This window comes from Heteronotia binoei, chromosome 15 (genome assembly GCF_032191835.1).
Source record: "Heteronotia binoei isolate CCM8104 ecotype False Entrance Well chromosome 15, APGP_CSIRO_Hbin_v1, whole genome shotgun sequence".
Lineage (NCBI taxonomy): Eukaryota > Metazoa > Chordata > Lepidosauria > Squamata > Gekkonidae > Heteronotia > Heteronotia binoei.
Window position 1 is genome coordinate 53,623,757 of NC_083237.1, and position 26,136 is coordinate 53,649,892.

The 26,136-nt window shown below is 51.3% G+C and overlaps 1 protein-coding gene across 3 annotated transcripts in view; it reads right to left on the minus strand.

The window, feature by feature from the left end:
- Positions 1–26,136, minus strand: part of KCNH4 (potassium voltage-gated channel subfamily H member 4) — a 110,970-nt gene that overhangs the window by 64,897 nt on the left and 19,937 nt on the right. For all 3 annotated transcript variants that reach the window (XM_060256110.1, XM_060256109.1, XM_060256111.1), the window contains exon 2: positions 7,488–7,721. In XM_060256110.1, coding sequence (XP_060112093.1) covers positions 7,488–7,721 — 234 coding nt within the window. The remainder of the gene's footprint in view (positions 1–7,487; positions 7,722–26,136) is intronic.

Genomic DNA, 26,136 nt, shown 5'->3' on the forward strand with positions numbered 1-26,136 from the left:
GAACCTAATGACCATCATTGACACTGCAAGCAATGGTCTAAGCTGTGGTGCTGGTTTGCAGAACCACAGGGGCTGAGCACTTTGCCTTGGCTCTGGGCCACTTAAACCTCCCAGTCCATTCCTGACCATAAGATTCCTCAAGACACGGAGTCTTGAAATGGGGGGAAAGTCCAGGCAACCTGGATTCCTGCATAGTCTAATACAGGGGTAGGGAACCTTTTTTTCTGCCAAGGGCCATTTGGATATTTATAACATCATTCACGGGCCATACAAAATTATAAACTTAAAAAACAGTGCTCCGCCGAGGGAGAATGATTCAGCAAAATTAAGGCAAATAATTGTTTTACTATTTGAAGTCACGTGGAGAGAGCCTAATTCAGCACACACACACACACCCCCTGACCCGCTGCCCTAGGCAAATGCCTATGTCCAGGTATATTAGACCACATCCCCTAATATTAGCATATTAGGCCACACCATCTGGAATAAGCATGTGCAAATTGAACTGGTGGTAGCTAGCCCTCCCTCCCTCCAGCTGCTCCCAGTAGACTTTTAAAGGCACACATCCCATCAGCAGTCCTTCACAATGCCCAAGAGAGAGAGGGGGTGCTTGGCCCCGAGGGCCAGACCGAGTGATCTCGAGGGCCATAAATGGCCCTCAGGCCTGACGTTCCCCACCCCTGGTCTAATACAACCTATCAGTCAATCTGACACTTACCCGTATTTTTCGCTCCATACGACGCACCTGAGCATAAGACGCACCTAGTTTTTAGAGCTGTTTGTGTGAATTTAGAGGCATTTGTGTGAATTTTTTGCAGTATTCGCTCCTTAAGACGCACACACTTTTCCCTCCACATTTTTTTGGGGGAAAAGTGAGTCTTATGGTGCAAAAAATACGGTAATAGTTGCAGAACGTTCACAGGTAACCCCATTAGACCTGAATATTGAGAAGGCTCTCATCCCCGTTAAAAAGGGGCCAGTGAGTATGTATTTATTGTTACATTTAGGGTGGCCATAATGTCTGAAGGCCAGCCAGGGACACCTTGGGGGGGGGGAAGGCAGGAGTGCGCGCGCGCAAAGCGCGTGCGCCGCCGGAAACAGGAAGTGACGTCACTTCCGGCGACGTCACTTCCGGCGACGTCATACCACCGCCGGAAACAGGAAGTGACATCACTTCCTGTGACATCATTTCCCCCGCGCCACCTGCCGGAAGCAGGAAGTGACATCACTTCCTGTGACATCATTTCCCCCAAATGGCATCATTTCCCCCAAATGCCACTGCCGGAAACAGGAAGTGACTTCACAGCACTTCCTGTGACGTCCCCAAAAATCCCCCAAATATCACCGCCGGAAACAATTTTGTTCTCAAATCCTGTATATACTTCATCAGTATATGGGATAAGGCACTTTCTCAACTGTGCTGCATAATGCAGCCTATTTATTTTGTCCTGTTGGCTCTGTTGGCTCTATCTGCGCCACCTTCATCACTTTCGGGGTGTGGATCCCCCAGTGGGGTGGGCTCCCGACTCCCTCCGCCGGCTGTTTCTGATAGCCCTGCGCCCCCTCTTTCATTTGATATGTGTCCCGTGCGGGTGCCACCCTCCTGCCGGGAGATGCCGCAAAATGAGCCCCCTTGAGGCTTATGGCGGCAGGGCTCGGGGGAAGCAAGCTAGACTGCTGTTCTTTTGAGGGGTTATAGAGTGTTTCGAGCCCCTCCCTGTGGCATTGGTCCCATCGTCGTGGGACCCAGGGGGCCGGCGCAGCAGCCTGCCGAAGCAGCCTGTCACTAATAACACAGGTCGAGATGCGGAAGTGACTGACAGGCTGCTTCAGCGGGCCGCTGCGCCGGCCCCCTGGGTCCCACAACGATGGGACCGATGCCACAGGGAGGGGCTCGAAACACTCTATAACCCCTCAAAAGAACAGCAGTCTAGCTTGCTTCCCCCGAGCCCTGCCGCCATAAGCCTCAAGGGGGCTCATTTTGCGGCATCTCCCGGCAGGAGGGTGGCACCCGCACGGGACACATATCAAATGAAAGAGGGGGCGCAGGGCTATCAGAAACAGCCGGCAGAAGGAGTCGGGAGCCCACCCCACTGGGGGATCCACACCCCGAAAGTGATGAAGGTGGCGCAGATAGAGCCAACAGAGCCAACAGGACAAAATAAATAGGCTGCATTATGCAGCACAGTTGAGAAAGTGCCTTATCCCATATACTGATGAAGTAAATACAGGATCTGAGAACAAAATTGCACCAGAAGACACAAACACAAAGCTCCCTTACACTGAATCAGTGCTTGGGTCCACCAAAGTCAGTATTGTCCACTCCAGTCACAAACACAAAGCTCCCTTACACTGAATCAGTGCTTGGGTCCACCAAAGTCAGTATTGTCACATAAGAACATAACAGAAGCCCTGTTGGATCAGGCCAGTGGCCCATCCAGTCCAACACTCTGCGTCACATAAGAACATAAGAGAAGCCCTGTTGGATCAGGCCAGTGGCCCATCCAGTCCAACACTCTGCGTCACATAAGAACATAAGAGAAGCCCTGTTGGATCAGGCCAGTGGCCCATCCAGTCCAACACTCTGCGTCACATAAGAACATAACAGAAGCCCTGTTGGATCAGGCCAGTGGCCCATCCAGTCCAACACTCTGCGTCACATAAGAACATAACAGAAGCCCTGTTGGATCAGGCCAGTGGCCCATCCAGTCCAACACTCTGCGTCACATAAGAACATAACAGAAGCCCTGTTGGATCAGGCCAGTGGCCCATCCAGTCCAACACTCTGTGTCACACTTAAGAACATAAGAGAAGCCCTGTTGGATCAGGCCAGTGGCCCATCCAGTCCAACACTCTGTGTCACATAAGAGAAGCCCTGTTGCATCAGGCCAGTGGCCCCTCCAGTCCAACACTCTGCGCCACATAAGAACATAAGGAGGGAAGGAAGGGAGGAGGGAAGGGAGGAGGGAATGGAAGGGAAGGGAAGGGAAGGGAAGGGAAGGGAAGGGAAGGGAAGGGAGGAAGGAAGGAAGGAAGGAAGGAAGGAAGGAAGGAAGGAAGGAAGGAAGGAAGGAAGGAAGGAAGGAAGGAAGGAAGGAAGGAAGGAAGGAAGGAAGGGAGGGAAGGAAGAAAGAAAGGAAGGGAGGGAGGAGGGAGGGGAGGAGGGAGGGAAGGAAGGGAGGAGGGAAGGGAGGAGGGAAGGGAAGGGAAGGGAGGAGGGAAGGGAGGAGGGAAGGGAAGGGAGGAAGGAAGGAAGGAAGGAAGGAAGGAAGGAAGGAAGGGAGGGAGGGAAGGAAGAAAGAAAGGAAGGAAGGGAGGAGGGAGGGAGGGAAGGAAGGAAGGGAAGGGAGGGAGGGAAGGAAGGGAGGGAAGGAAGGGAGGAAGAAAGGAAAGAAGGGAAGAGGGAGGGAAGAAAGGAAGGCCGCCCCCCCCCCGCTTTCGGCCCCCTTACCTGCGGTGGCGGTCGGCGGCGAGTCGGGCGGCGGCGGCGGGTCGGGCGGCGGCGGCGAGTCCAGCGGCGCGGCGAGTCCAGCGGCGGGGGGCGGCGGCGAGGCCAGGGAGGCGTCGGAGAGGCCTTCCTTGGCCGGCGCTGGCCCGGGAAGGCCTTCCAGAGGCTCTGGAAGGCCTTCCCGGACCAGCGCCGGGTGCTCCGCGGCCTCCCCGCGGCCTCCGCTGGTCGCTGGGGGCCTTCCAGACACTCTGGAAGGCCCCCAGCGACCAGCGGAGGCCGCGGGGAGGCCTTCGCTGGCCGGCGCTGGTCCGGGAAGGCCTTCCAGAGGCTCTGGAAGGCCTTCCCGGACCAGCGCCGGGTGCTCCGCGGCCTCCCCGCGGCCTCCGCTGGTCGCTGGGGGCCTTCCAGACACTCTGGAAGGCCCCCAGCGACCAGCGGAGGCCGCGGGGAGGCCTTCGCTGGCCGGCGCTGGCCCGGGAAGGCCTTCCAGAGGCTCTGGAAGGCCTTCCCGGACCAGCGCCGGGTGCTCCGCGGCCTCCCCGCGGCCTCCGCTGGTCGCTGGGGGCCTTCCAGACACTCTGGAAGGCCCCCAGCGACCAGCGGAGGCCGCGGGGAGGCCTTCGCTGGCCGGCGCTGGCCCGGGAAGGCCTTCCAGAGGCTCTGGAAGGCCTTCCCGGACCAGCGCCGGGTGCTCCGCGGCCTCCCCGCGGCCTCCGCTGGTCGCTGGGGGCCTTCCAGACACTCTGGAAGGCCCCCAGCGACCAGCGGAGGCCGCGGGGAGGCCTTCGCTGGCCGGCGCTGGCCCGGGAAGGCCTTCCAGAGGCTCTGGAAGGCCTTCCCGGACCAGCGCCGGGTGCTCCGCGGCCTCCCCGCGGCCTCCGCTGGTCGCTGGGGGCCTTCCAGACACTCTGGAAGGCCCCCAGCGACCAGCGGAGGCCGCGGGGAGGCCTTCGCTGGCCGGCGCTGGCCCGGGAAGGCCTTCCAGAGGCTCTGGAAGGCCTTCCCGGACCAGCGCCGGGTGCTCCGCGGCCTCCCCGCGGCCTCCGCTGGTCGCTGGGGGCCTTCCAGACACTCTGGAAGGCCCCCAGCGACCAGCGGAGGCCGCGGGGAGGCCTTCGCTGGCCGGCGCTGGCCCGGGAAGGCCTTCCAGAGGCTCTGGAAGGCCTTCCCGGACCAGCGCCGGGTGCTCCGCGGCCTCCCCGCGGCCTCCGCTGGTCGCTGGGGGCCTTCCAGACACTCTGGAAGGCCCCCAGCGACCAGCGGAGGCCGCGGGGAGGCCTTCGCTGGCCGGCGCTGGCCCGGGAAGGCCTTCCAGAGGCTCTGGAAGGCCTTCCCGGACCAGCGCCGGGTGCTCCGCGGCCTCCCCGCGGCCTCCGCTGGTCGCTGGGGGCCTTCCAGACACTCTGGAAGGCCCCCAGCGACCAGCGGAGGCCGCGGGGAGGCCTTCGCTGGCCGGCGCTGGCCCGGGAAGGCCTTCCAGAGGCTCTGGAAGGCCTTCCCGGACCAGCGCCGGGTGCTCCGCGGCCTCCCCGCGGCCTTCGCTGGTCGCTGGGGGCCTTCCAGACACTCTGGAAGGCCCCCAGCGACCAGCGGAGGCCGCGGGGAGGCCTTCGCTGGCCGGCGCTGGCACGGGAAGGCCTTCCAGAGGCTCTGGAAGGCCTTCCCGGACCAGCGCCGGGTGCTCCGCGGCCTCCGCTGGTCGCTGGGGGCCTTCCAAACACTCTGGAAGGCCCCCGCGACCAGCGGAGGCCGCGGGGAGGCCTTCGCTGGCCGGCGCTGGCACGGGAAGGCCTTCCAGAGGCTCTGGAAGGCCTTCCCGGACCAGCGCCGGGTGCTCCGCGGCCTCCCCGCGGCCTCCGCTGGTCGCTGGGGGCCTTCCAGACACTCTGGAAGGCCCCCAGCGACCAGCGGAGGCCGCGGGGGAGGCCTTCGCTGGCCGGCGCTGGCCCGGGAAGGCCTTCCAGAGGCTCTGGAAGGCCTTCCCGGACCAGCGCCGGGTGCTCCGCGGCCTCCCCGCGGCCTCCGCTGGTCGCTGGGGGCCTTCCAGACACTCTGGAAGGCCCCCAGCGACCAGCGGAGGCCGCGGGGAGGCCTTCGCTGGCCGGCGCTGGCCCGGGAAGGCCTTCCAGAGGCTCTGGAAGGCCTTCCCGGACCAGCGCCGGGTGCTCCGCGGCCTCCCCGCGGCCTCCGCTGGTCGCTGGGGGCCTTCCAGACACTCTGGAAGGCCCCCAGCGACCAGCGGAGGCCGCGGGGAGGCCTTCGCTGGCCGGCGCTGGCCCGGGAAGGCCTTCCAGAGGCTCTGGAAGGCCTTCCCGGACCAGCGCCGGGTGCTCCGCGGCCTCCCCGCGGCCTCCGCTGGTCGCTGGGGGCCTTCCAGACACTCTGGAAGGCCCCCAGCGACCAGCGGAGGCCGCGGAGAGGCCTCCCCCACCGCTGCCGGCCCCGCGCGCGGGCGGGGAAGGCGGGGAGTGAGGGAGGGAGCGTCCCTGCGCGTGCGCAGGGGCCCTGCGCAGGCGCAGGGACGCTCCCTCCCTCACTCCCCGCCTTCCCCGCCCGCGCCCGCGGCCCACCGGCTCCTGGGCTGCCTAAACCGGGACCTTTAATGGTCCCGGTATAGGGAGCCCGGGATCCGGGATTGGGTGGCCAGATCCGGGAATGTCCCGGGAGACCGGGACGGTCTGGCCACCCTAGATATGCTACTTTTCTTCCACAATGGATTTCAAGGTGAGGTCCACAGGATTCCCAAGAGACCTCCCAGACTTGCTCAGCTTCAACAAGGATGCTCTATCATTGGCTTCTGGATTATAAACTCAGACCACAAAGGACCAATCCCAGCCCAGAGTTTGTTGCACTGCAAAGAAATTTACAGAGGTGTCGACAGGGCTGGCCCTGCCGCTAAGCAAACTAGGCAATTGCCTAAGGTACTAGGCCTTATGGGGGCATCGAATTGGGTGCTTCCCCATATGACTTGATGGCGTTATCAGCGATGGGGGCGCCAGACGTTGTCCTTGCCTATGCTGCCAGTCTAGAGCTGGCCCTGGGTGCCCATCTCATTTGTTTCAAGGGCTGGATCTGCCATAAATATCATTTTGTCAGGCTTGGCCATGTGTGTCAGAAGGTACTGGAGATAATTCACCACTGATCATGACCCATACCCCTCCTCAGCAGAGCCTGGGGCCAAACCAGCCCTCCTCACCCCTTAGTAGGGTTTCCAATCCCCAGGTGGGGGCAGGAGATCCCCCGGTTTGGAGGCCCTCCCCCCACTTCAGGGTCGTCAGAAAGCGGGGGGAGGGGAGGAAAATGTCTTCTGGGAACTCTGTTATTCCCTATGGAGATTTATTCCCATAGAAAATCATGGAGAATTGATCCGCGGGTATCTGGGGCTCTGGGGGGGCTGTTTTTTGGGGTAGAGGCACCAAATTTTTGGTATAGCATCTAGTGCCTCTCCCCAAAATACCCCCCAAGTTTCAAAAAGATTGGACCAGGGGGTCCAATTCTATGAGCCCCAAAAGAAGGTGCCCCTATCCTTCATTATTTCCTATGGAAGGAAGGAATTGAAAAGGTGTGCCGTCCCTTTAAATGTGATGGCCCGAACTCCCTTTGGAGTTCTATTATGCTTGTCACAGCCTTGATCTTGGCTCCACCCCTAATGTCTCCTGGCTCCACCCCCCAAAGTCTCCTGGCTCCACCCCCAAAGTCCCCAGATATTTCTTGAATTGGACCTGGCAACCCTACCCCCTAGGGTTGCCAACTCTGGGTTGGGCAGCCCCCGGAGATCTGGGGGAAGACCCAGGGAAAGGTCTGCATTTTGGGGAAGGAAGGACTTCAGCAATAAAGAATAATATCCTCGTATAGAACCTTCCAGTCCACATCTGTACTAGTTTCCCCCCGGTTGCTCAAAGGCCAAATAAGAGCCTTGGATGGGCTGGTTCCAGCCCCCAGGCCATATGTTTGACATGTCTGAATAGTATATTCTCCCTCAAGGAACTGCCTCAACCCTGCCCCCCCCCCCTTGATCACACACACAGAAGCTCACCACTCTTCTTGTAGAAGCAGACTTCAGTTTGGTATTCTTGCTTCCCTTCCAGTACTTTCTCAATACGCTGCATAACAGCCTCGCTGGTCTCGCTGCCATAGAGGAAACGGCAGCTGCAGGTCTTCTGCATGACTTCCGTCCGGGCAAAGCCGGTGAGGTCGCAGAATCCGTCTGAACAGTAAACGATGGGGAAGCCACGATGCACCTGAGCGTTGGCCAAGAGGAAGTTGCTGTCTGCAAAAGAGCACAGAAGAGACCTGTCTCCTCAGTTATGTGAGCACGGAAAGCACTCCAGAGTCCAACTGCACCTTTAAGACCAACAAAGTTTAATGTGCAGCTTTTTTTGTAGTAGGAACTCCTTGGGATATTAGGCCACACACCCCTGAAGTAGCCAATCCTCCTGGAGCTTACAGTAGGCCCTGCACTAACAGCCCTGTAAGCTCTTGGAGGATTGGCTTCATCAGGGGTGACTGCCTAATATGCAAAGGAGTTTCCTACAAAAAAAGCCCTGGAGCACACTTCTTCAGATATATTGAAATAAGTCTTCCACAAGCCTTGTGTGTGTGTGTGGGGGGGTTCGTTACCAGGAAGGGCTAGGTAGAGTCTAGATGCATAGTAATTGGGTGATAAGTGAGGCTTTTTTTTTCTTTTCAGAAAAAGCCCAACAGAAACTCATAAGAACATAAGAGAAGCCATGTTGGATCAGGCCAATGGCCCACCCAGTCCAACACTCTGTGTCACATAAGAACATAAGAGAAGCCATGCTGGATCAGGCCAATGGCCCACCCAGTCCAGCACTCTGTGTCACATAAGAACATAAGAGAAGCCATGTTGATCAGGCCAATGGCCCATCCAGTCCAACACTCTGTGTCACATAAGAACATAAGAGAAGCCATGTTGGATCAGGGCCAATGGCCCATCCAGTCCAGCACTCTGTGTCACATAAGAACATAAGAGAAGCCATGTTGGATCAGGCCAATGGCCCACCCAGTCCAACACTCTGTGTCACATAAGAACATAAGAGAAGCCATGTTGGATCAGGCCAATGGCCCATCCAGTCCAGCACTCTGTGTCACATAAGAACATAAGAGAAGCCATGTTGGATCAGGCCAATGGCCCACCCAGTCCAACACTCTGTGTCACACAGTGGCCAAAAAAGAAAGGAGGTTCACAAGTGGGGCTAGAAGCCCTTCCATTTTGCCCCCCCCCCCCCACAAGCACCAAGAATACAGAGCATCACTGCCCCAGACAGTTCCAATAATATGCTGTGGCTAATAGCCACTGATGGACCTCTGCTCCATATTTTTATCCAAACCCCTCTTGAAGGTGGCTATGCTTGTAGCTGCCACCACCTCCTGTGGCAGTTAATTCCACATGTTGATCACCCTTTGGGTGAAGAAGTACTTCCTTTTATCTGTTCTAACCCGACTGCTCAGCAATTTCATTGAATGCCCACGAGTTCTTGTATTGTGAGAAAGGGAGAAAAGTACTTCTTTCTCTACTTTCTCTATCCATGCATAATCTTGTAAACCTCTATCATGTCACTCCCCAGTCGACGTTTCTCCAAGCTAAAGAGCCCAAGCATTTTAACCTTTCTTCATAGGGAAAGTGTTCCAAACCTTTAATCATTCTAGTTGCCCTTTTCTGTACTTTTCCAATGCTATAATATCCTTTCTGAGGTGTGGTGACCAGAATTGTACATAGTATTCCAGATGAGACCGCACCATCGATTTATACAGGGGCATTATGATACCAGCTGACTTGTTTTCAATTCCCTTCCTAATAATTCCCAGCATGGCGTTAGCCTTTTTTATTGCCATCGCACACTGTCTTGACATTTTCAGTGAGTTATCTACAGTGACCCCAATATCTCTCTCTTGGTCAGTCTCTGCCAGTTCACAACCCATCAACTTGCCTGTGTTCCCTTTTATTAATCTCACTTGGACTAGCTTTCCACCGCTTAAAGGAGTCCTTCTTACCTTTTACAGCTTCCATTACTTTGTTTGTTAACCATGCAGGCCTTTTCTTGTACCTGTTTGTGCCTTTCCTAACTTGTGGTATATATTTTATCTGAACTTCTAGGATTGTAGTTTTAAATAGCCTCCAAGCTTCCCCAAGGGTTTTGACTGTATTTACCTTTCCTTTCAGTTTCCTCTTCACATGCCTCCTCATTTCAGAGAATTTACCCCTTTTAAAGTTAAACGTGGTTGTGCTGGTCTTTTGGGGCAACTCCCTATTTATACAAACGGTGAAATCAATAACGTTATGGTCACTGCTCCCAAGCCGTTGCGATCACTTTTACATCTCTCACCAAGTCTTGGGCATTACTTAGGACCATATCCAGGATCGCCCCACCCCTGGTAGGTTCTGAGACCATCTGCTCCATAGCACAGACATTGAGAGCATCTAGAAACTCAATCTCTTTCCCTCAACCTGAACACATATTGACCCAATCAATCTGCGGGTAGTTAAAAATCACCTATTATGACATAGTTTTTACATTTAGCCACTATCTTTAATCCTTCCATCATATTATAATTGTCCTCTATATTTTGATTTGGTGGGCGATAACAAACTCCCATAGTTAAATTTCCTTTTGGGGCCCCTATTTTGACCCAAAGCATTTCTAGAAGGGAATCTAATTTTCTGACCTCAGTCTTACTGGACTTACTGGACAGTATACCCTCTCTGACATACAGAGCCACCCACTTCCAACTCTTCCCCCCTATCCTGATATAACTTATATCCAGAAATCACCGTGTCCCACTGATTCTCCTCATTCCACAAGTTTCTGAAAATCCCGCAATGCCTATGTTTTCCCCCAACACTAAACATTCCAACTCTCCAATTTTACTCCGAACACTTCTAGGCTTTGTATACAAACATCTATAATTTCCCAGGCAAGTTAGGCCCGCCACCTTCCTCCTGCTGCCTCGAGGACTTTGGCAGACAGTCCATACTGTTTGTCATCATCTCAGTGGACAACTCTGATCCATTACCCGGTAGAAAAGTAACAGCTAACACTTCATCTCTTTGAGATGAGTCCTCCCGAATCAGAGACATTTCATCTCCTGTCGGCTTTCCCCCAAGATTTAGTTTAAAAACTGCTCTGCCACCTTTTTTGATTTTAAGCGCCAGCAGCCTAGTTCTATCTGGGGATAAGTGAAGACCATCTCTTTTGTACAGCTCCTGCTTGTTCCAGAAAGCATCCCAAGTTCCTAACAAACTTAAACCCTTCCTCCCTACACCATCGTTTCATCCACACATTGATACTTCTAATTTGTGCCTGTCTCTCCTGTCCTGCACGTGGAACAGGTAGCACTTCTGAGAAGGCTACCTTGGAGGTCCTGGCCTTAAGTCTCCCACCTAGCAGCCTAAATTTTTCCTCCAGGACCTCATGACTGCATTTCCCCACATCGTTGGTGCCAACATGCACCACGACCACTGGCTCCTCCCCAGCACTGTCTATCAGCCTATCTACTACATGCGTAATGTCCACTACCTTCGCACCAGGCAGGCAAGTCACCATATGGTCAGTATGCGGTTTTGCCACCCAGCTGTCTACTTGCCTAAGGATCGAATCACCAACTACCAAGACCCCCCCTCTCCCCCTGCCCAGGGATGGTTTCTTGCCGTGAAAGGATACTCACTCACCAACTGGAGAAGAGGTCCCTTCTGAGGGCGCATTCCGCTTGTCCTCAGCATGGTGCCCTGTTCCCTCTTGACTCTCATGCTCCCTGGCAGCAACAGGGCTGCCATGTTCAGAGTGGGGCTCATCTAACATGTCCCCAAGAGTCTTCTCTGAGTGATTAACTGACTGCCTCTGCATCTCCAGATCAGCCACCTCGGCCTCAAGGGTACGAACTCGTTCCCTGAGGACCAGGAGCTCCTTGCATCGAGCACACACCCAAGACTTCTGTCCTGTGGGTAGATAGTCATACATGTGACACTCAGTGCAAAACAGTGGAAAGCCCCCACCCCCCTGCTGGCATTCTACCTTCATGATAGCTTTTTAAAATATACAGTCCCCCTTTAAATCCTGTTGTGTTTATGTGGCTCTCCTTCTGGAGGGTCTACTTACCTTATTGGGAACACAAGGAAAATACGGATCAGAGTTCCTGGTCCTTACAGAACCCGCAGGCCAAGAGCCCTTTAGCTCTTGCCCTTCGGCTTACGCCAAAGGCTCGCACCTCTGGCAAGGTGAAGCTTAATAATGCAAAGAGGGTAGGGCCTCAGTCTGCCCCAGGAACACAGCCACTCCCAGTCATTCATTTGCAACTCATTTGTATATTAGGCCCCACCCCCTGACATCACCATTGTTTCATACAGGGCTTTTTTTGTAGGAAAAGTAAGAACTCATTTGCATATCAGGCCACACCCCCTGATGCCAAGCCAGCTGGAACTGCATTCCTGTGCGTTCCTGCTCAAAAAAAGCCCTGGTGATAAGCATAGCTGAGATTGGATTAAAGCGGTTGGTAAGACCTGTGAATAGCAGCAAATGAGCATACAAATGTAAGAATTAACAAACAGATAGGAGAACTAAGTTTGAGTCCAACCTCAGCTATATTTATTGCCCAGTTACTTATGCATCTCTTTCTGGACTCAAAATCTGTTCTGTTGCTTCAGACCAACACAGGTTACCCACCCGAATCTACCTTTAAAGACCAATAACAGTGATCCCACTATAATCTTCTTGGAGCTGGAGCTCACTTCATCAGATGCAATGGAGTGCAAGTTCATAGCAGTTCTTTATACATAGCTACAAGCAACAGTAGGGTGGGCATGGGGAGATGTTCCAAAGACAGGCCATTTTGAAGCAATAACCAACCAAAAATAAATCCATTCATTCAGAGTGGGTGAGGATCCCTCCCAACCGTTGAAGATGGCAGGGTAGGAGAAATATAAAATGAGAAATAATCAAGGAAGGTGCAGCATGAAAAAAACATAAGCGAGACTAACACCTGTAAAGGGCAGGGGTCATGCTGAGATGGGTTGCCACCTCCTGGATGGGAAATACCTGGAGATTTGGGGGAAGGAGCCTGAGGAGGGCAGGCTTTTGGGGGGGTTCAGTGGTCCATAGTGCTGTAGAATCCATCTTCCAAAGCAGCCATATTCTTCAGGTGATCTGATCTCTGTTGCCTGGAGATAAGTTGTAATTCCTGGAGATCTCCAGCCGCCACCAGGAGATTAGCAACCCTACAGCCAAGTTTGGTGCTGGGTTTGAGAGCCAGTTTGGTGTAGTGGTTAAGTGTGCGGACTCTTATCTGGGAGAACCGGATTTGATTCCCCACTCCTGCACTTGCACCTGCTAGCATGGCCTTGGGTCAGCCATAGCTGTGGCAGAGGTTGTCCTTGAAAGGGCAGCTGCTGTGAGAGCCCTCTCCAGCCCCACCCACCTCACAGGGCGTCTGTTGTGGGGGAGGAAGGTAAAGGAGATTGTGAGCCGCTCTGAGACTCTTCGGAGTGGAGGGCCGGATATAAATCCAATATCTTCATCTACCTCACAGGGTGTCTGTTGTGGGGGAGGAAGCGAAAGGAGATTGTGAGCCGCTCTGAGACTCTTCGGAGTGGAGGGCGGGATATAAATCCAATATCTTCATCTACCTCACAGGGTGTGTGCTGTGGGGGAGGAAGGGAAAGGAGATTGTGAGCTGCTCTGAGACTCTTCGGAGTGGAGGGCGGGATATAAATCCAATATCTTCATCTACCTCACAGGGTGTCTGTTGTGGGGGAGGAAGGGAAAGGAGATTGTGAGCCGCTCTGAGACTCTTTGGAGTGGAGGGCGGGATATAAATCCAATATCTTCATCTACCTCACAGGGTGTCTGTTGTGGGGGAGGAAGGGAAAGGAGATTGTGAGCCGCTCTGAGAGTCTTCGGAGTGGAGGGTGGAATATAAATCCAATATCATCATCATCATCATCATCATCATCATCATCATCATCATCATCATCTTCTTCTTCTTCTTCTTCTTCTTCTTCTTCTTCTTCTTCTTCTTCTTCTTCTTCTTCTTCTTCTTCTTCTTCTTCTTCTTCTTCTTCTTCTTCTTCTTCTTCTTCTTCTTCTTCTTCTTCTTCTTCTTCTTCTTGAAACAGTGTTGAATCCCTCAGCCGAAACACACAGGAATCTAAATGCTGGTTTTGACCTTCCAAACCCTGCATGGCCTAGGTGCGACCTACTCCAAGGAATGCCTCCGCACTGATATCAACTGGGGAGGAGGATCTTTTATCACTTGCTCTTTCAGCACATGATTTGACTATCTCATTAGCAGCCAGGTCCCTGCTTTGAAGGGACCGCTGGAGGGAGAGCTTCAGAGAGAGAGAAAGGGAATTTAAAAAGAGGACTCCTCCTGTGTGCACATTCATTCCACTTTCGCCTCTGGTGAGCAGGTTTGCTATGTTTTTATATTCTTTCACAAACCTCATCCTCCTATAAGTGGAGGAGTGGGGAATCAAACCCGGTTCTCCCAGATAAGAGTCTGCTCACTGAACCACTACACCAAACTGGCTCTCTGAGAAGTAAGTGCTGTTTTATTCAGAGGTTTATTTCTAGGAAAGTGTACTTAGGACCAGGGCTTTTTTTTTTTTGTAGAAAAAGCCCAGCAGGGATTCATTTGCATATTAGGCCACACCCCTGATATCACTATTGTTTCACACAGGGCCTTTCAAGAAAAAGCCCAACAGGAACTCATTTACATATTAGGCCGCACCCTCTGACGCCAAGCCATCCGGAACTGCGTTCCTGTGCATTCCTGCTAAACCGCCCCCCCCTGCTTAGGACTGTAGCCTCATCCAAACAATCCCAAAATAGATATGGACCAAGGCATTGGTAACAGGATTGGGAATGTGAGCAGCATCCCTGACAAGGCAGAAGAAAAATATCCTGTCCCTTTAATAGAGGCATATCAGGAAATTTTTTACCTCTATGCCATGGAATGTTTCAGCTGCCCACTTCTCAGTGTGGGTGTGTTTTTTTTAAAAAAAAATTACATGTGCATATGAGTGTGTGTATGCACACACACCTGGAAGCCATGGTGACCTCTGGTGACTGACCCCTATTAGGGGCCTGGAGGATATTCAGAGGGGTGGCTGAATACAGCCTGCCTCTGCATCCCGCCCCTGGTATTCCTTGGAGGTCTCCTACGCAGGTACTTGCCATGGTTGGCCCTGCTTCGCTTCTGAGATCTGATGAGATCCGGCTTGCCTGGGCTATCCAGGTCAGGGCTGTGTTAAACCTCTGTTAACAAGGCAGCACATTTTCCCCCAGGCCTGTTGGCAATCCAGCTCTCTCAAGCCAATTCCGTTTCTTTTAAAAACAACTGCCCATCTCTGACCAGATATGAACAAATATTAAGTCATACAGAAAATCTGTCTAGTGCGTTTTAATCCTGCTCGTCCTCCAAAGAACTCAGGGCGGCATATGGAGCTCTCGCTTCACGTTTTATCCTCATGACAACCTGGGAAGGATGTAGAGGGGGAAAGAGAATGGCCAGCTCAAGATCCCCCAACAAAATTCAGGACAGAGCAGAAATCTGAACTCAGGTCTCAGTCAGACACACTATGCCACACTGGTTCTCTTTGCTTCAGTAAGAAGCACTTGCAGGCTGCCCCTGGTGGTACGCTGGGCTTGTTTTGTAGCAGGAACTCCTTTGCATATCAGGCCACACACCCCTGTTGTAGCCAATCCTCCTGGAGTTTACAGGAGGCCCTGTACTAAGAGCCCTGCAAGCCCTTGGAGGATTGGCTACATCAGGGGGATGTGGCCTAATATGCAAAGGAGTTCCTGCCACAAAAAAGTCCGGATTGTGAGTAGGGCAGATCCTCAGGGCTTTTTTGTAACAGGAACTCTTTTGCATATTAGGCCATGCCCCTCCGATGTAGCCAATCCTGCAAGAGCTTACAGGGCTCTTCTCACAGGGCCTCCTGTAAGCTCCAGGAGGATTGGCTACATCAGGGGTGTGTGGCCTAACAGGCAAAGAAGCTCCTACTACAAAAAAAATCCTGGAAACAAGACATGCCCCAAGTGAAGGATCGAAGAATGGACAAGACTGCAAAGAAAGGGACATAAAATGAAAAAAGGGGGGTGAAGAGTCAGAGTTCGGGAGCTTAAAGGCAAAAGAACCTTTGCAGAGCCAGTTTGGTGTAGTAGTGAAGAACAGTGGACCCTAATCTAAGAACCACGTTGGATTCCCCACTCCTCCTCCACATGCAGCTGCTGGGTGACTTTGGGTCAGTCCCGGTTCCCTCAGAGCTTTTCCTCAAAAGCAGGTCTCTCAGAGCTCTCTCAGTCCCCTCTACCTCGCAGGGGGGGGGAGAGGAAGGGAAGGAGATTGTAAACCGCTCTGAGATTCCTTTGGGTAGTGAAAGGTGGGGTATAAAACCCAGCTCTCCTTCTAATCAATCACTTGCAAGGAAGGAGATTTGCAGCTGTCAGAAGGCAGGGAGCTCTAGCCAACAAAGGAGCAGAAGAGAAAGGATGAGGCACAGAGAGGGTTGCCAATTTACAAGAAATAGCTGGAGATCTCCCACAGTTACAAACGATCTCCAGGCAACTGGTATCAGTTCACCTGGAGAAAATGGCTGCTTTGGAAAGTGGACTCTATGGTATAATAGCCCACTGAAGTCCCTCCCTTTTCCAAATCCTACCCTCCACTGGCTTCACCCCCAAAGCTCCAGGTATTTTCCAACCTGGAGCTGGAAACTCTAGGCATCAAGGACAAGAGGCAATCAGCCATTTAGCCAAGCGGGGAGTGGTGAAAGCCTGTGTGGTATAGGGCAGGGGAAGCCAAAACTGTGGCTCTTCCGTACATATTGTGTGGCTCTTGAAACCCCCACCACCCCATTGCCTGGAAGCTTGGAGAATGCATTTAAAGTTGCTTTCTTTTCACCTCTCCCTCCCTCCCCTCTCCCCATCTGTTTCCTTCCTTCCTTCCTTCCTTCCTTCCTTCCTTCCTTCCTTCCTTCCTTCCTTCCTTCCTTCCTTCCTTCCCTCCTTCCTTCCCTCCTTCCTTCCTTCTCTCAGACATGTGATGTTGATGTCTTGTGGTTTTCAAACTGGTTAAGTGGTTCTCAAAGCGGTTAAGTGCGCAGACTCTTATCCGGGAGAACTGGGTTTGATTCCCCACTTCTCCACTTGCAGCTGCTGGAACGGCCTTTGGTCAGTCATAGCTCTCATAGGAGTTGTCCTTGAAAGGGCAGCTGCTGTAAGAGCTCTCTCAGCCCCAACTACCTCACAGGGTGTCTGTTGGGGGGTGGGGAAGTAAAGGAGGCAGTCACCGCTCTAAGACTCTGAGATTCAGAGTATAGGGCAGGATATAAATCCATCTTCTCCTTCAAACATTTGACATTTATTCTACGTGGCTCTTACATTAAGCAAGTCTGGCCACCCCTAGTGTAGGGGGTAGCATCAGACGAGGATCTGAGAGACCCAGGTTCAGATCCTGACTTTGCCCTGGAAGCTTGCTGGATGACCCTGGGCCAGTCCTCTCTCAGCCTAACATCTCACTGGATTGTTGTTGTGGGAATAAAATGGAAGACAGGAAAACAACATTATGAGCCACTTCAGGTCTTCGCTGGGGAGGAAAGCCAGGCATAAATATCTCAATAAGTATTGGCAGAATGAGAAAGCAGAAACGAGAGAGCCGAAGACCGAAAGTGCTATAAAAGGAAATGGCAGTAACTTGATTGGCATCTAACAAGGAAAGGGAAGGATGTGCCAAAAATGTCAAGAGGAGGAAAACTGGTGTGCAGCTCCTTCGTGTTTCTATAAGGCTCGTGCATGGCTGCTTCCTGGTGGATCGTGTCCCACTAGGCCACGCCTCTTAGTCTCCCACTCTGCTACTCTTCATGAACAAAGCCTGAGTCCAGGGGCAGCTTGGAGACCACTCACTGCGCTCTTTTTCTAGCAGGAGCTCCTCTGCATATTAGGCCATGCCCCCCTAATGTAGCTAATCTTGCTGGACTTTACAGGGTTCTTAGTACAGGGCCTACTGAAAGCTCCAGGAGCACTGGCTACATCGGGGGGGGGGGTTGCCTAATATGCAAAGGAGCTCCTGCTAGAAAAAGAGCCCTTAGGTATAAGCTTTTGCAGGCCTCAGATTCAGCAGGAATTCACAGTAGTGCAGCTCCTGAACCTTCCTGAGGGTTCTGCCTCCTCCTCCCCACCTACCTTGTCCATTGAATAGGAGGTGCAGCCACATAACAATCCCTGGATTAGGAGAGTAAGCAGCCAGCCAGCCATCAGGGGTTTTGCCATGCCCCAGCATCCCTCATTAACCCCTGGAGAAGCCTGCACCACCCTTTCTCCACTTCTTATGTGATTTTGGGTGGTAGGTATCTTGCTGGCCTTTTGACTGGGGGGGGGCAGCTCAGGAGAGCCCCAGGCTAGCAAGGCCTGCTTAGGCTGGCTGGATCTCTAGCCAGTCCAAGCAGGCCTCACTCGCCCGGGGCCCTCCTTTCTTGCATCAGGTTGCTTTTGGCTGGGGGGGGGGCAGCATATGCTAATGAGTTCCACTACCTATTTTTCTACAAAATGACCCCTGAGCTTTTGCATGTCTGCATACTTCAATGTTCCTCAGGATCGGGCTGCTTCAAGTTCCTGTTGGTGGCCATTTCTGCCTCTCCCCACACTTTCCCCGAGCTGCCCACACAATGTCCACAAGGGCTGGGCATCTTCCTTGTCCCTTGCCTTGATGCAAATGACTCTTGATCTTAAGGCTGACTGTGCACTTTGCTTCCCAAAAACTCAGCAGTTGCTAAACTGGGAGACACACCTGTCCCCTCCGGGGTGGTGGAGGCGGAGGGGATAGATGGATGCCCTAAGCTGACTTGATCCCTGTCGAAAGGCTGAAAGAGAAATCGGGATAATGAGCAAACTGGACAGAGGGTGAGTCCAAAGGGGAAAGATCGGTCCTGGCAGGATACACAACATCCCCTCTCTCCCGCCAGATACACAGCAAATTGCTTAAAGTGCAGTTTGAATGTTTGGAGCTGTGGGGCATGACTTAGCACAGAGGAAACTGCAATTTAGGACAGGCATGGGGCTTAATTAAGCACATTTGTGTCTGCTTTGCATAATTTATTCCGCACCTGAAGCAATAAGCTATAAAAGGCTCTGAAGGGCTTTGCCCCCCAACATGGAGGAGTTCTGCTCCGCTGCCTGTTCCATCTTCTAAAACTAGTTTCTCACGGTTGCCTGATTCTCATGCACATTTTGGTAGTCTTGAGGACTAGAAACTTTTCTTAAAGACGTGCAACAACTTTGTGTGTCATCACTGCAGAGGTAGATAATACATACAACTTGATTTGGGCAGTCCTGACCTGGAAGGCCCAGGCTAGCCTGATCTTGTCAGATATCAGAAGCTAAGCAGGGTCAGCTCTGGTTAGTATTTAGATGGGAGACGACCACCAAGGATGTCCAGGATTTGCTATGCAGAGGCAGGTTATTGCAAACCACCTCTGAATGTCTCTTTGCCTCGAAAACCTAACTGGGTTGCCATAAGGGCAACTAGAATGATTAAAGGTTTGGAACCCTTTCCCTATGAAGAAAGGTTAAAACGCTTGGGGCTCTTTAGCTTGGAGAAACGTCGACTGCGAGGTGACATGATAGAGGTTTACAAGGTTATGCATGGGATAGAGACGATAGAGAAAGAAGTACTTTTCTCCCTTTCTCACAATACAAGAACTCATGGGCATTCGATGAAATTGCTGAGCAGTCGAGTTAGAACAGATAAAAGGAAGTACTTCTTCACCCAAAAGGTGATCAACATGTGGAATCCACTGCCACAGGAGGTGGTGGCAGCTACAAGCATAGCCAGCTTCAAGAGGGGATTGGATAAAAATATGGAGCAGAGGTCCATCAGTGGCTATTAGCCACAGCATATTGTTGGAACTGTCTGGGGCAGTGATGCTCTGTATTCTTGGTGCTTGGTCGGGGGGGGGGGGGGCAAAGTGAAAGGGCTTCTAGCCCCACTTGTGAACATTCTGATGACACTTGTGGAGGGGGGGGTTGCCACTGTGTGACACAGAATGTTGGACTGGATGGGCCATTGGCCTGATCCAACATGGCTTCTCTTATGTTCTTCTGTGACACAGAGTGTTGGACTGGATGGGCCATTGGCCTGATCCAACGTGGCTTCTCTTATGTTCTTCTGTGACACAGAGTGTTGGACTGGATGGGCCATTGGCCAGATCCAACATGGCTTCTCTTATGTTCTTCTGTGACACAGAGTGTTGGACTGGATGGGCCATTGGCCTGATCCAACATGGCTTCTCTTATGTTCTTCTGTGACACAGAGTGTTGGACTGGATGGGCCATTGGCCTGATCCAACATGGCTTCTCTTATGTTCTTCTGTGACACAGAGTGTTGGACTGGATGGGCCATTGGCCTGATCCAACATGGCTTCTCTTATGTTCTTCTGTGACACAGAATGTTGGACTGGATGGGCCATTGGCCTGATCCAACATGGCTTCTCTTATGTTCTTCTGTGACACAGAGTGTTGGACTGGATGGGCCATTGGCCTGATCCAACATGGCTTCTCTTATGTTCTTCTGTGACACAGAGTGTTGGACTAGATGGGCCATTGGCCTGATCCAACATGGCTTCTCTTATGTTCTTATAAGTCAACTGTGATCTTCACAGCATTTTCCATCACCAATCTGTGTAAGGAAAGCAGGAGGGGTAGGTTATAAAGAGAGGAGGAGTCAGAGGATGAGAGCGCGAGAGTGAGAGACAAAGACCGATTCCCCACTAGCCTTAAGCCGCTCTCAAGCTCCTCTTCTCCGTGGGGCTTCCGTCGGATTTCACACTATCTGCTCCGGGGCTGCAACTAGCTTTGCCTTTTTCTTGTTTGCTGCACAAAAGAGTTGCAGCCCCGGAGCAGTTAGTTGCGGAGTGAGTTGTAGCCCTTGGGCAGATAGTGTGAAATCTGGCAGAAGCCCCGAGGAGAAGAGGGGAGTGAGAGCGAGGTAAGCCTAGTGGGAAATTGTTTGCTGCAGCTGGATCCAGGAGCATCAGCTGTAAGACAGATGCACGCAAAAAGCAATCTTAGCCAAAAATAAAATGTCCTCCCTGCATATCGTTTTGCACATCGCTTTCTGTGAAAATGGGCTGCAACAGCATTTCATGACAGAAATTGGAGTATTTTTCTACCAGAGACCCAAATCTCCAGGGATATTTTAGAAACATGGGGACTCCATCATTCTCTGTATAGCAGGATCAGTCTGTTCCATTACTCCTCAGCCTTCTCTGGCCTCGTGCAGGGGTTCTGTGCCAGAAAACGCACCATTTACATCCTTCTCATGGTCTTTCCTTTTATGATTGAGATGCTTTACTCATTTGTTATGAGGGCCAGATCTGACATAAATGAGACCTTCTCAGACCACGTTATGCCGTATTGGGCTGGGCCATGTGTGTACCTATTTAAGATTAGGTAGCAGAGATATGTAAGAGCCCCATGGTGCAGAGTGGTAAAGCTGTGGTCCTAAGCTCTGCTCAGGACCTGAGTTCGATCCCGGTGGAAGCTGGGTTCAGGTAGCCAGCTGGAAGTTGACTCAGCCTTCCATCCTTCTGAGGTCGGTAAAATGAGGGCCCAGTTCACTGGGGGGAAAGTGTAGATGACTGGGGATGGCAATAGCAAACCAGCCTGTAAAAAGTCTGCCGTGAAAATGTGAAAGCGACGTCACCCCAGAGTCAGAAACAACTGGCGCTTGCACCTTTTACCTTTTTAGCAGAGATATAAACTTTTTAAAGGACACAGACAAATACAACTAAATATTTTTTTTTAAAAAACTTAAAAATAAAACATGCTTCAAACATTAGCACTTGTGGGTCTTAAAGGTGCTTTCTTTGTATTTCTCCCATGGGATCCAGGGAACTGGGCAAAGGAAGCTCTGGCTCTTTGCCTCCATTTACCAGGGGACCAGGAGGGGGAGGAGCCTCAGCCAATTGAGAAAATGGAGGTTTTGCTCTGTAGTACCTGTGCGATTGAGCAAGCCTTGCAAAGCAAGCTGAGATGCAGACAGAAGCAAGAGAGAGGGAGAGGGAAGCAGACAAGAGCCAGTTGCTCCGGGGCCTGATAGGAGCCCTCCAGGGGCGTGATTTGGCCCCTGGGCCACATGTTTGACACCCCTTCTTTCCCCTGTGTTGATGGTGTTGCTGTCACCCCACTGGTGGGCACAATGCCAAGACACACAGATGGCCTGTAGCACACAAGGTGCCAAACAGGACATTTGGGTGGTGGATTTCCACCCAACAAGGTCAAAACATTGCCCAGATCTGTGTCCTCATACTGGGTAGCAAGTCGATGCCTTGATGTAAATCCCACTTTTCTCCTGGAAGAGGACCCAAAGCTGGTTACAAAACAGCATTCTGTCTTCCTCCATTTTCTCACCACCACAGCAAGCCTATGAGAGAGTGACTGGCCCCAAGTCACCCCTGGGAGCTTCCGGGGCAAAGGAGGGGTTTGAACCTGCATCTCCCAGATCTTGGTGTGACACTCAAACCACTGGGTCAAGCGGGCTGTTGGAAGTTGCCCTGACCTCTTAGATCTCAGCAGCTAAGCAGGGTCAGCCTTGGCTAGTATCAGGAAGGGTGACCTCCAAGGAATACCAGAGCTGTGATGAAGGCAGACAGTGACAAACTGCCTCTGAAGAAGGAGAATTCGATTTTTTTGGTACGGTCTTTTTTGTTTGCTTGGTTCTGGCTATTGATTATTCATGGTATACTTATTCTTGTATTTCCTTGTTTGTGTACTGTGTGTGTGTGTATATATATTCTTATTATTCATCTTCTTCAAAAATAACAGTTTTATTGAAAACTTTTCAGAGTTACATCAGCAATAAATCAAATAAATACTTAACATAAGCTATATATATATATATATATATATATATATATATATATATATATATATATATATACATATATATACACACACACACACACACACACACAAACACACATATATAAATATATTGCTCATGTTAAGTCTTTATTAGATTTATTGCTGATATAACTTGGAAAAGTTTTCAATAAAACTGTTATTTTTGAAGAAGAAGACGATGAAGAAGATGACAACAACGAAGACGATGAAGAAGATGATGAAGAAGATGATAATAAAGAAGAAGAAGAGGAAGAGGAAGGAAGGAAGGAAGGAAGGAAGGAAGGAAGAAAGAAAGAAAGAAAGAAAGAAAGAAAGAAAGAAAGAAAGAAAGAAAGAAAGAAAGAAAGAAAGAAAGAAAGAAAGAAAGAAAGAAAGAAAGAAAGAAAGTGATTTAAACCTCACCGTCACTTGGGAGTCTTAGAGCAGCTGACAATCGCCTTCCCTTCCTCTATGGTCAACAGACACCCTGGGAGGTAGGTAAGGCTGAGAGAGCTCTGTGTGGACCACAACTGACCCAAGGTCACCCAGCTTGTGGAGGAGTGGGGAATCAAACAGTTCTCCAGTTTAGAGTCCACCGCTCTTAATCACTTCACTAAACTTGCCTTCATCCAGCTCTTAAAAACAAGTCTAGCTCTCCACCTAGTACATAACACTTAAAACAGCTACAACTTCTAGCCGCCAGGCAAATTTAGGATCTCCTGGCTATTCTACACACAATGCCATAGGCTAATTAATTAGTTAGAAGTTTTAAGATGACGCAACAGCCACGCAATACTTTTAGGAGCGATGCGATAGTCATGGAAGCTGGGAGAGATGCCTCTTTCAATCAACCTACATGAGCCAGATCACCGTGTATTGCAAGTCAAGAAAAACACCCTAAGCAGTTCTCTTGCATTAGCTCTACTGAAATGGTTGGTATCTCCTCCACAGAGTTCATTTGAATGAACCTTGTGCAGGAGAATAGTGTAAGCCGCTGTACTGTGGTGGTTAGAGTGTTAGACCAAGACCTGCAAGACCCAGGTTCAAATCCACACTCTACCACGAAAGGTTGCAGGCCAGGCCTTGTCTCAGCCCTGACCGGTTAGCCTCAGAAGCTAAGCAGGGTCAGCCCTAGCTAGTATTTGGATGGGCGACCTCTAAAAAAATACCAGCATCATGATCAGAACTTTTTTTTGTAGCAGGAACTCCTTTGCATATTAGGCCACACCCCTGTGATGTAGCCAATCCTCCAAGAGCTTAAAGGGCTCTTAGTACAGGGGCTATTGTAAGCTCCAGGAGGATTGGCTATATCTGGGGGGTGTGGCCTAATATGCAAAGGAGTTCCAGCTACAAAAGAAAGCCCTGGTCATGATGAAGAAGCAGGCAGTGGCAAACCACCTCTGAGACAGATCTTGCCTTAAAAAAAAAAATCTAGCTCGCCATCTAGTGGCGCATAATGCCAAAAGAACTAGAACTTCTGTCTGCCAGACACTATTATGATCCCCTCCTCATCATCACCACCACCACCATCATCATCATCAACAACAACTGTTTCTCAGCCTAACCTACTTCACAAGGAGTAAAATGAGGGAGAGGAGAATGGTTTTGTAAACTGATTTGGGTCTCCACAAACACATGAAGCTGCCTTCTTTTGAATCAGACCACTGACCCATCAAGATCAAGCGAGGCAGCTGCTCTCCAGGGTCTCAGGCAGATGACTTTGCAATCACCTACTACCTGATCCTTTAACTGGAGGTGTCAGGGATTGAATCTGGGGCCTTCTGAGTGTCAAGCAGGTGCTCTACCGTTGAGCCACAGCTCCCTCACCTCCTCCTCCACTGGGTGTAAGCATCTCAATGAAAGTAAAAATTAAACATATTGAGAAGTTTCAAGCCAAGTGCCCTCCCACGGAAGCTGATGTTTCCCAAGTGGGTGCTCCCTGAAGATCGTTGCAGACCCAAAGGTGCCTCCTGGGATCCCCAAAGCATCTCCTGCATCAATTAGCCAGAAGATACAGGGACCAGCTTATCGCTTTGGAGAAAGAGATGCTGTTCAGTTTCAGCATCCCAAGATAGAGGAGGAGGAGGAATTGGATTTATATCCTACCCTCCACTCCGAATCTCAGAGTGGCTTACAATCTCCTTGTCCTTCCCCACAACACCCTGCGAGTTAGGTGGGGCTGAGAGAGCTCTCCCAGAAGCTGCCCTTTCAAGGACAGCTCTGTGAGAGCTATGGCTGACCGAAGGCCATTCCAGCAGCTGCAAGTGGAGGAGTGGGGAATCAAACCTGCTTCTCCCAGATAAGAATCTGCATGCTTAACCACTACGCCAAACTGACTCTCCAGGAGCCTCAAGAAAAGGTTTCCCAGCCCAAAGGCATAAGCAGAGTTTGTATCTGTGGCCGAGCTGGGGAGTCTATCACTCACTATGCCTGCCCAAGACGAAACCGATGCTTTGGTAGTCTTTCATCTTGCACAGAAGCCAAGGAAGCTCCCTGAGTTTCTGTTTTCTTCCTGCTCCATTCAAGACCCTGAGGATTTTCTCCCCAAAGGCTCAAGAGGCAAGCAGGCAGCAAGGAATACATCAGCAGGCCCCACATTGGGGATTGCTGCTGTATCGTGTGCCTCCGGAGCAGACCTAGAGACTGAGTGCGTCGAAAGAGAAGGCCGTTGCTAGCCCACAGATCTGGGTTCCAGTTGTGGCTTTGTCTCTCGGAGCAGGAGTGGGGAGACTTTATAATCACCTGTCGCTACCCGAATGGCGCGTACAGCTGTAGGTCACCTCTGGTCACAGCTTGGATTAATTTAGGAGTTGTGTGTGTGTGTGTATATGTCAAAAAATAGTTAGCATCTGTAGCTAAGTCCGGTTTTTGGCTTCTAGGATGCAGGATTAGGGAACTGCTTAGACGGCTGAGCATTAAAATATGCACTCTCCGTGGTTCTGACCAGTGAGCTCTCTCTCTCTCTCTCTCTCTCTCTCCCCGCTTCCCTCCATCAACAACCAGAAGACTTACGATGCATTGGATATTGTTTGAACAGCAAATTCCCCTTAACCATAAAACTTGGAGGATCATGGATGCTGAATAAAGTTCTGTGCTTCCAAGGCGAATGGGTGTTGTTGTTTACATTTAACATAATAATAATAATAATAATAATAATAATAATAATAATAATAATAATAATAATAATAATGATGATGATGATGATGATGATGATGATGATGATGATGATGATGATGATGATGATGATGATGATGATGATATTGAATTTATGTCCCGCCCTCCGCTCCGAATCTCAGAGCAGCTCACAATCTTCTTTTACCTTCCTCCCCCACAACAGACACCCGGTGAGGTGGGTGGGGCTGGAGAGGGCTCTCACAGCAGCTGCTCTTTTAAGGACAACTCCTATGAGAGCTATTGCTGACCCAAGGCCATTCCAGCAGGTGCAAATGGAGGAGTGGGGAATCAAACCCGGTTCTCCCAGATAAGAGTCTGCACACTTAACCACTACAGGGGAAGAAGGTCTATGAGAGCTATGGCTGACCCAAGGCCATTCCAGCAGGTGCAAGTGGAGGAGTGGGGAATCAAACCCGGTTCTCCCAGATAAGAGTCTGCACAATTATCTACACCAAACCGGCACATAGTACATATGTACTAGTCTGGGTCAGGCTGTAGTCAGTTTTGTTCTGTAAAATACAAAGGTTTGGGCCCAGGATACCTAGGTTTTTCTAAACCACCCGTCATCGACAACACTTTGTAAACAGTTCAGTACCTGCACTCCTAAAATAGCAT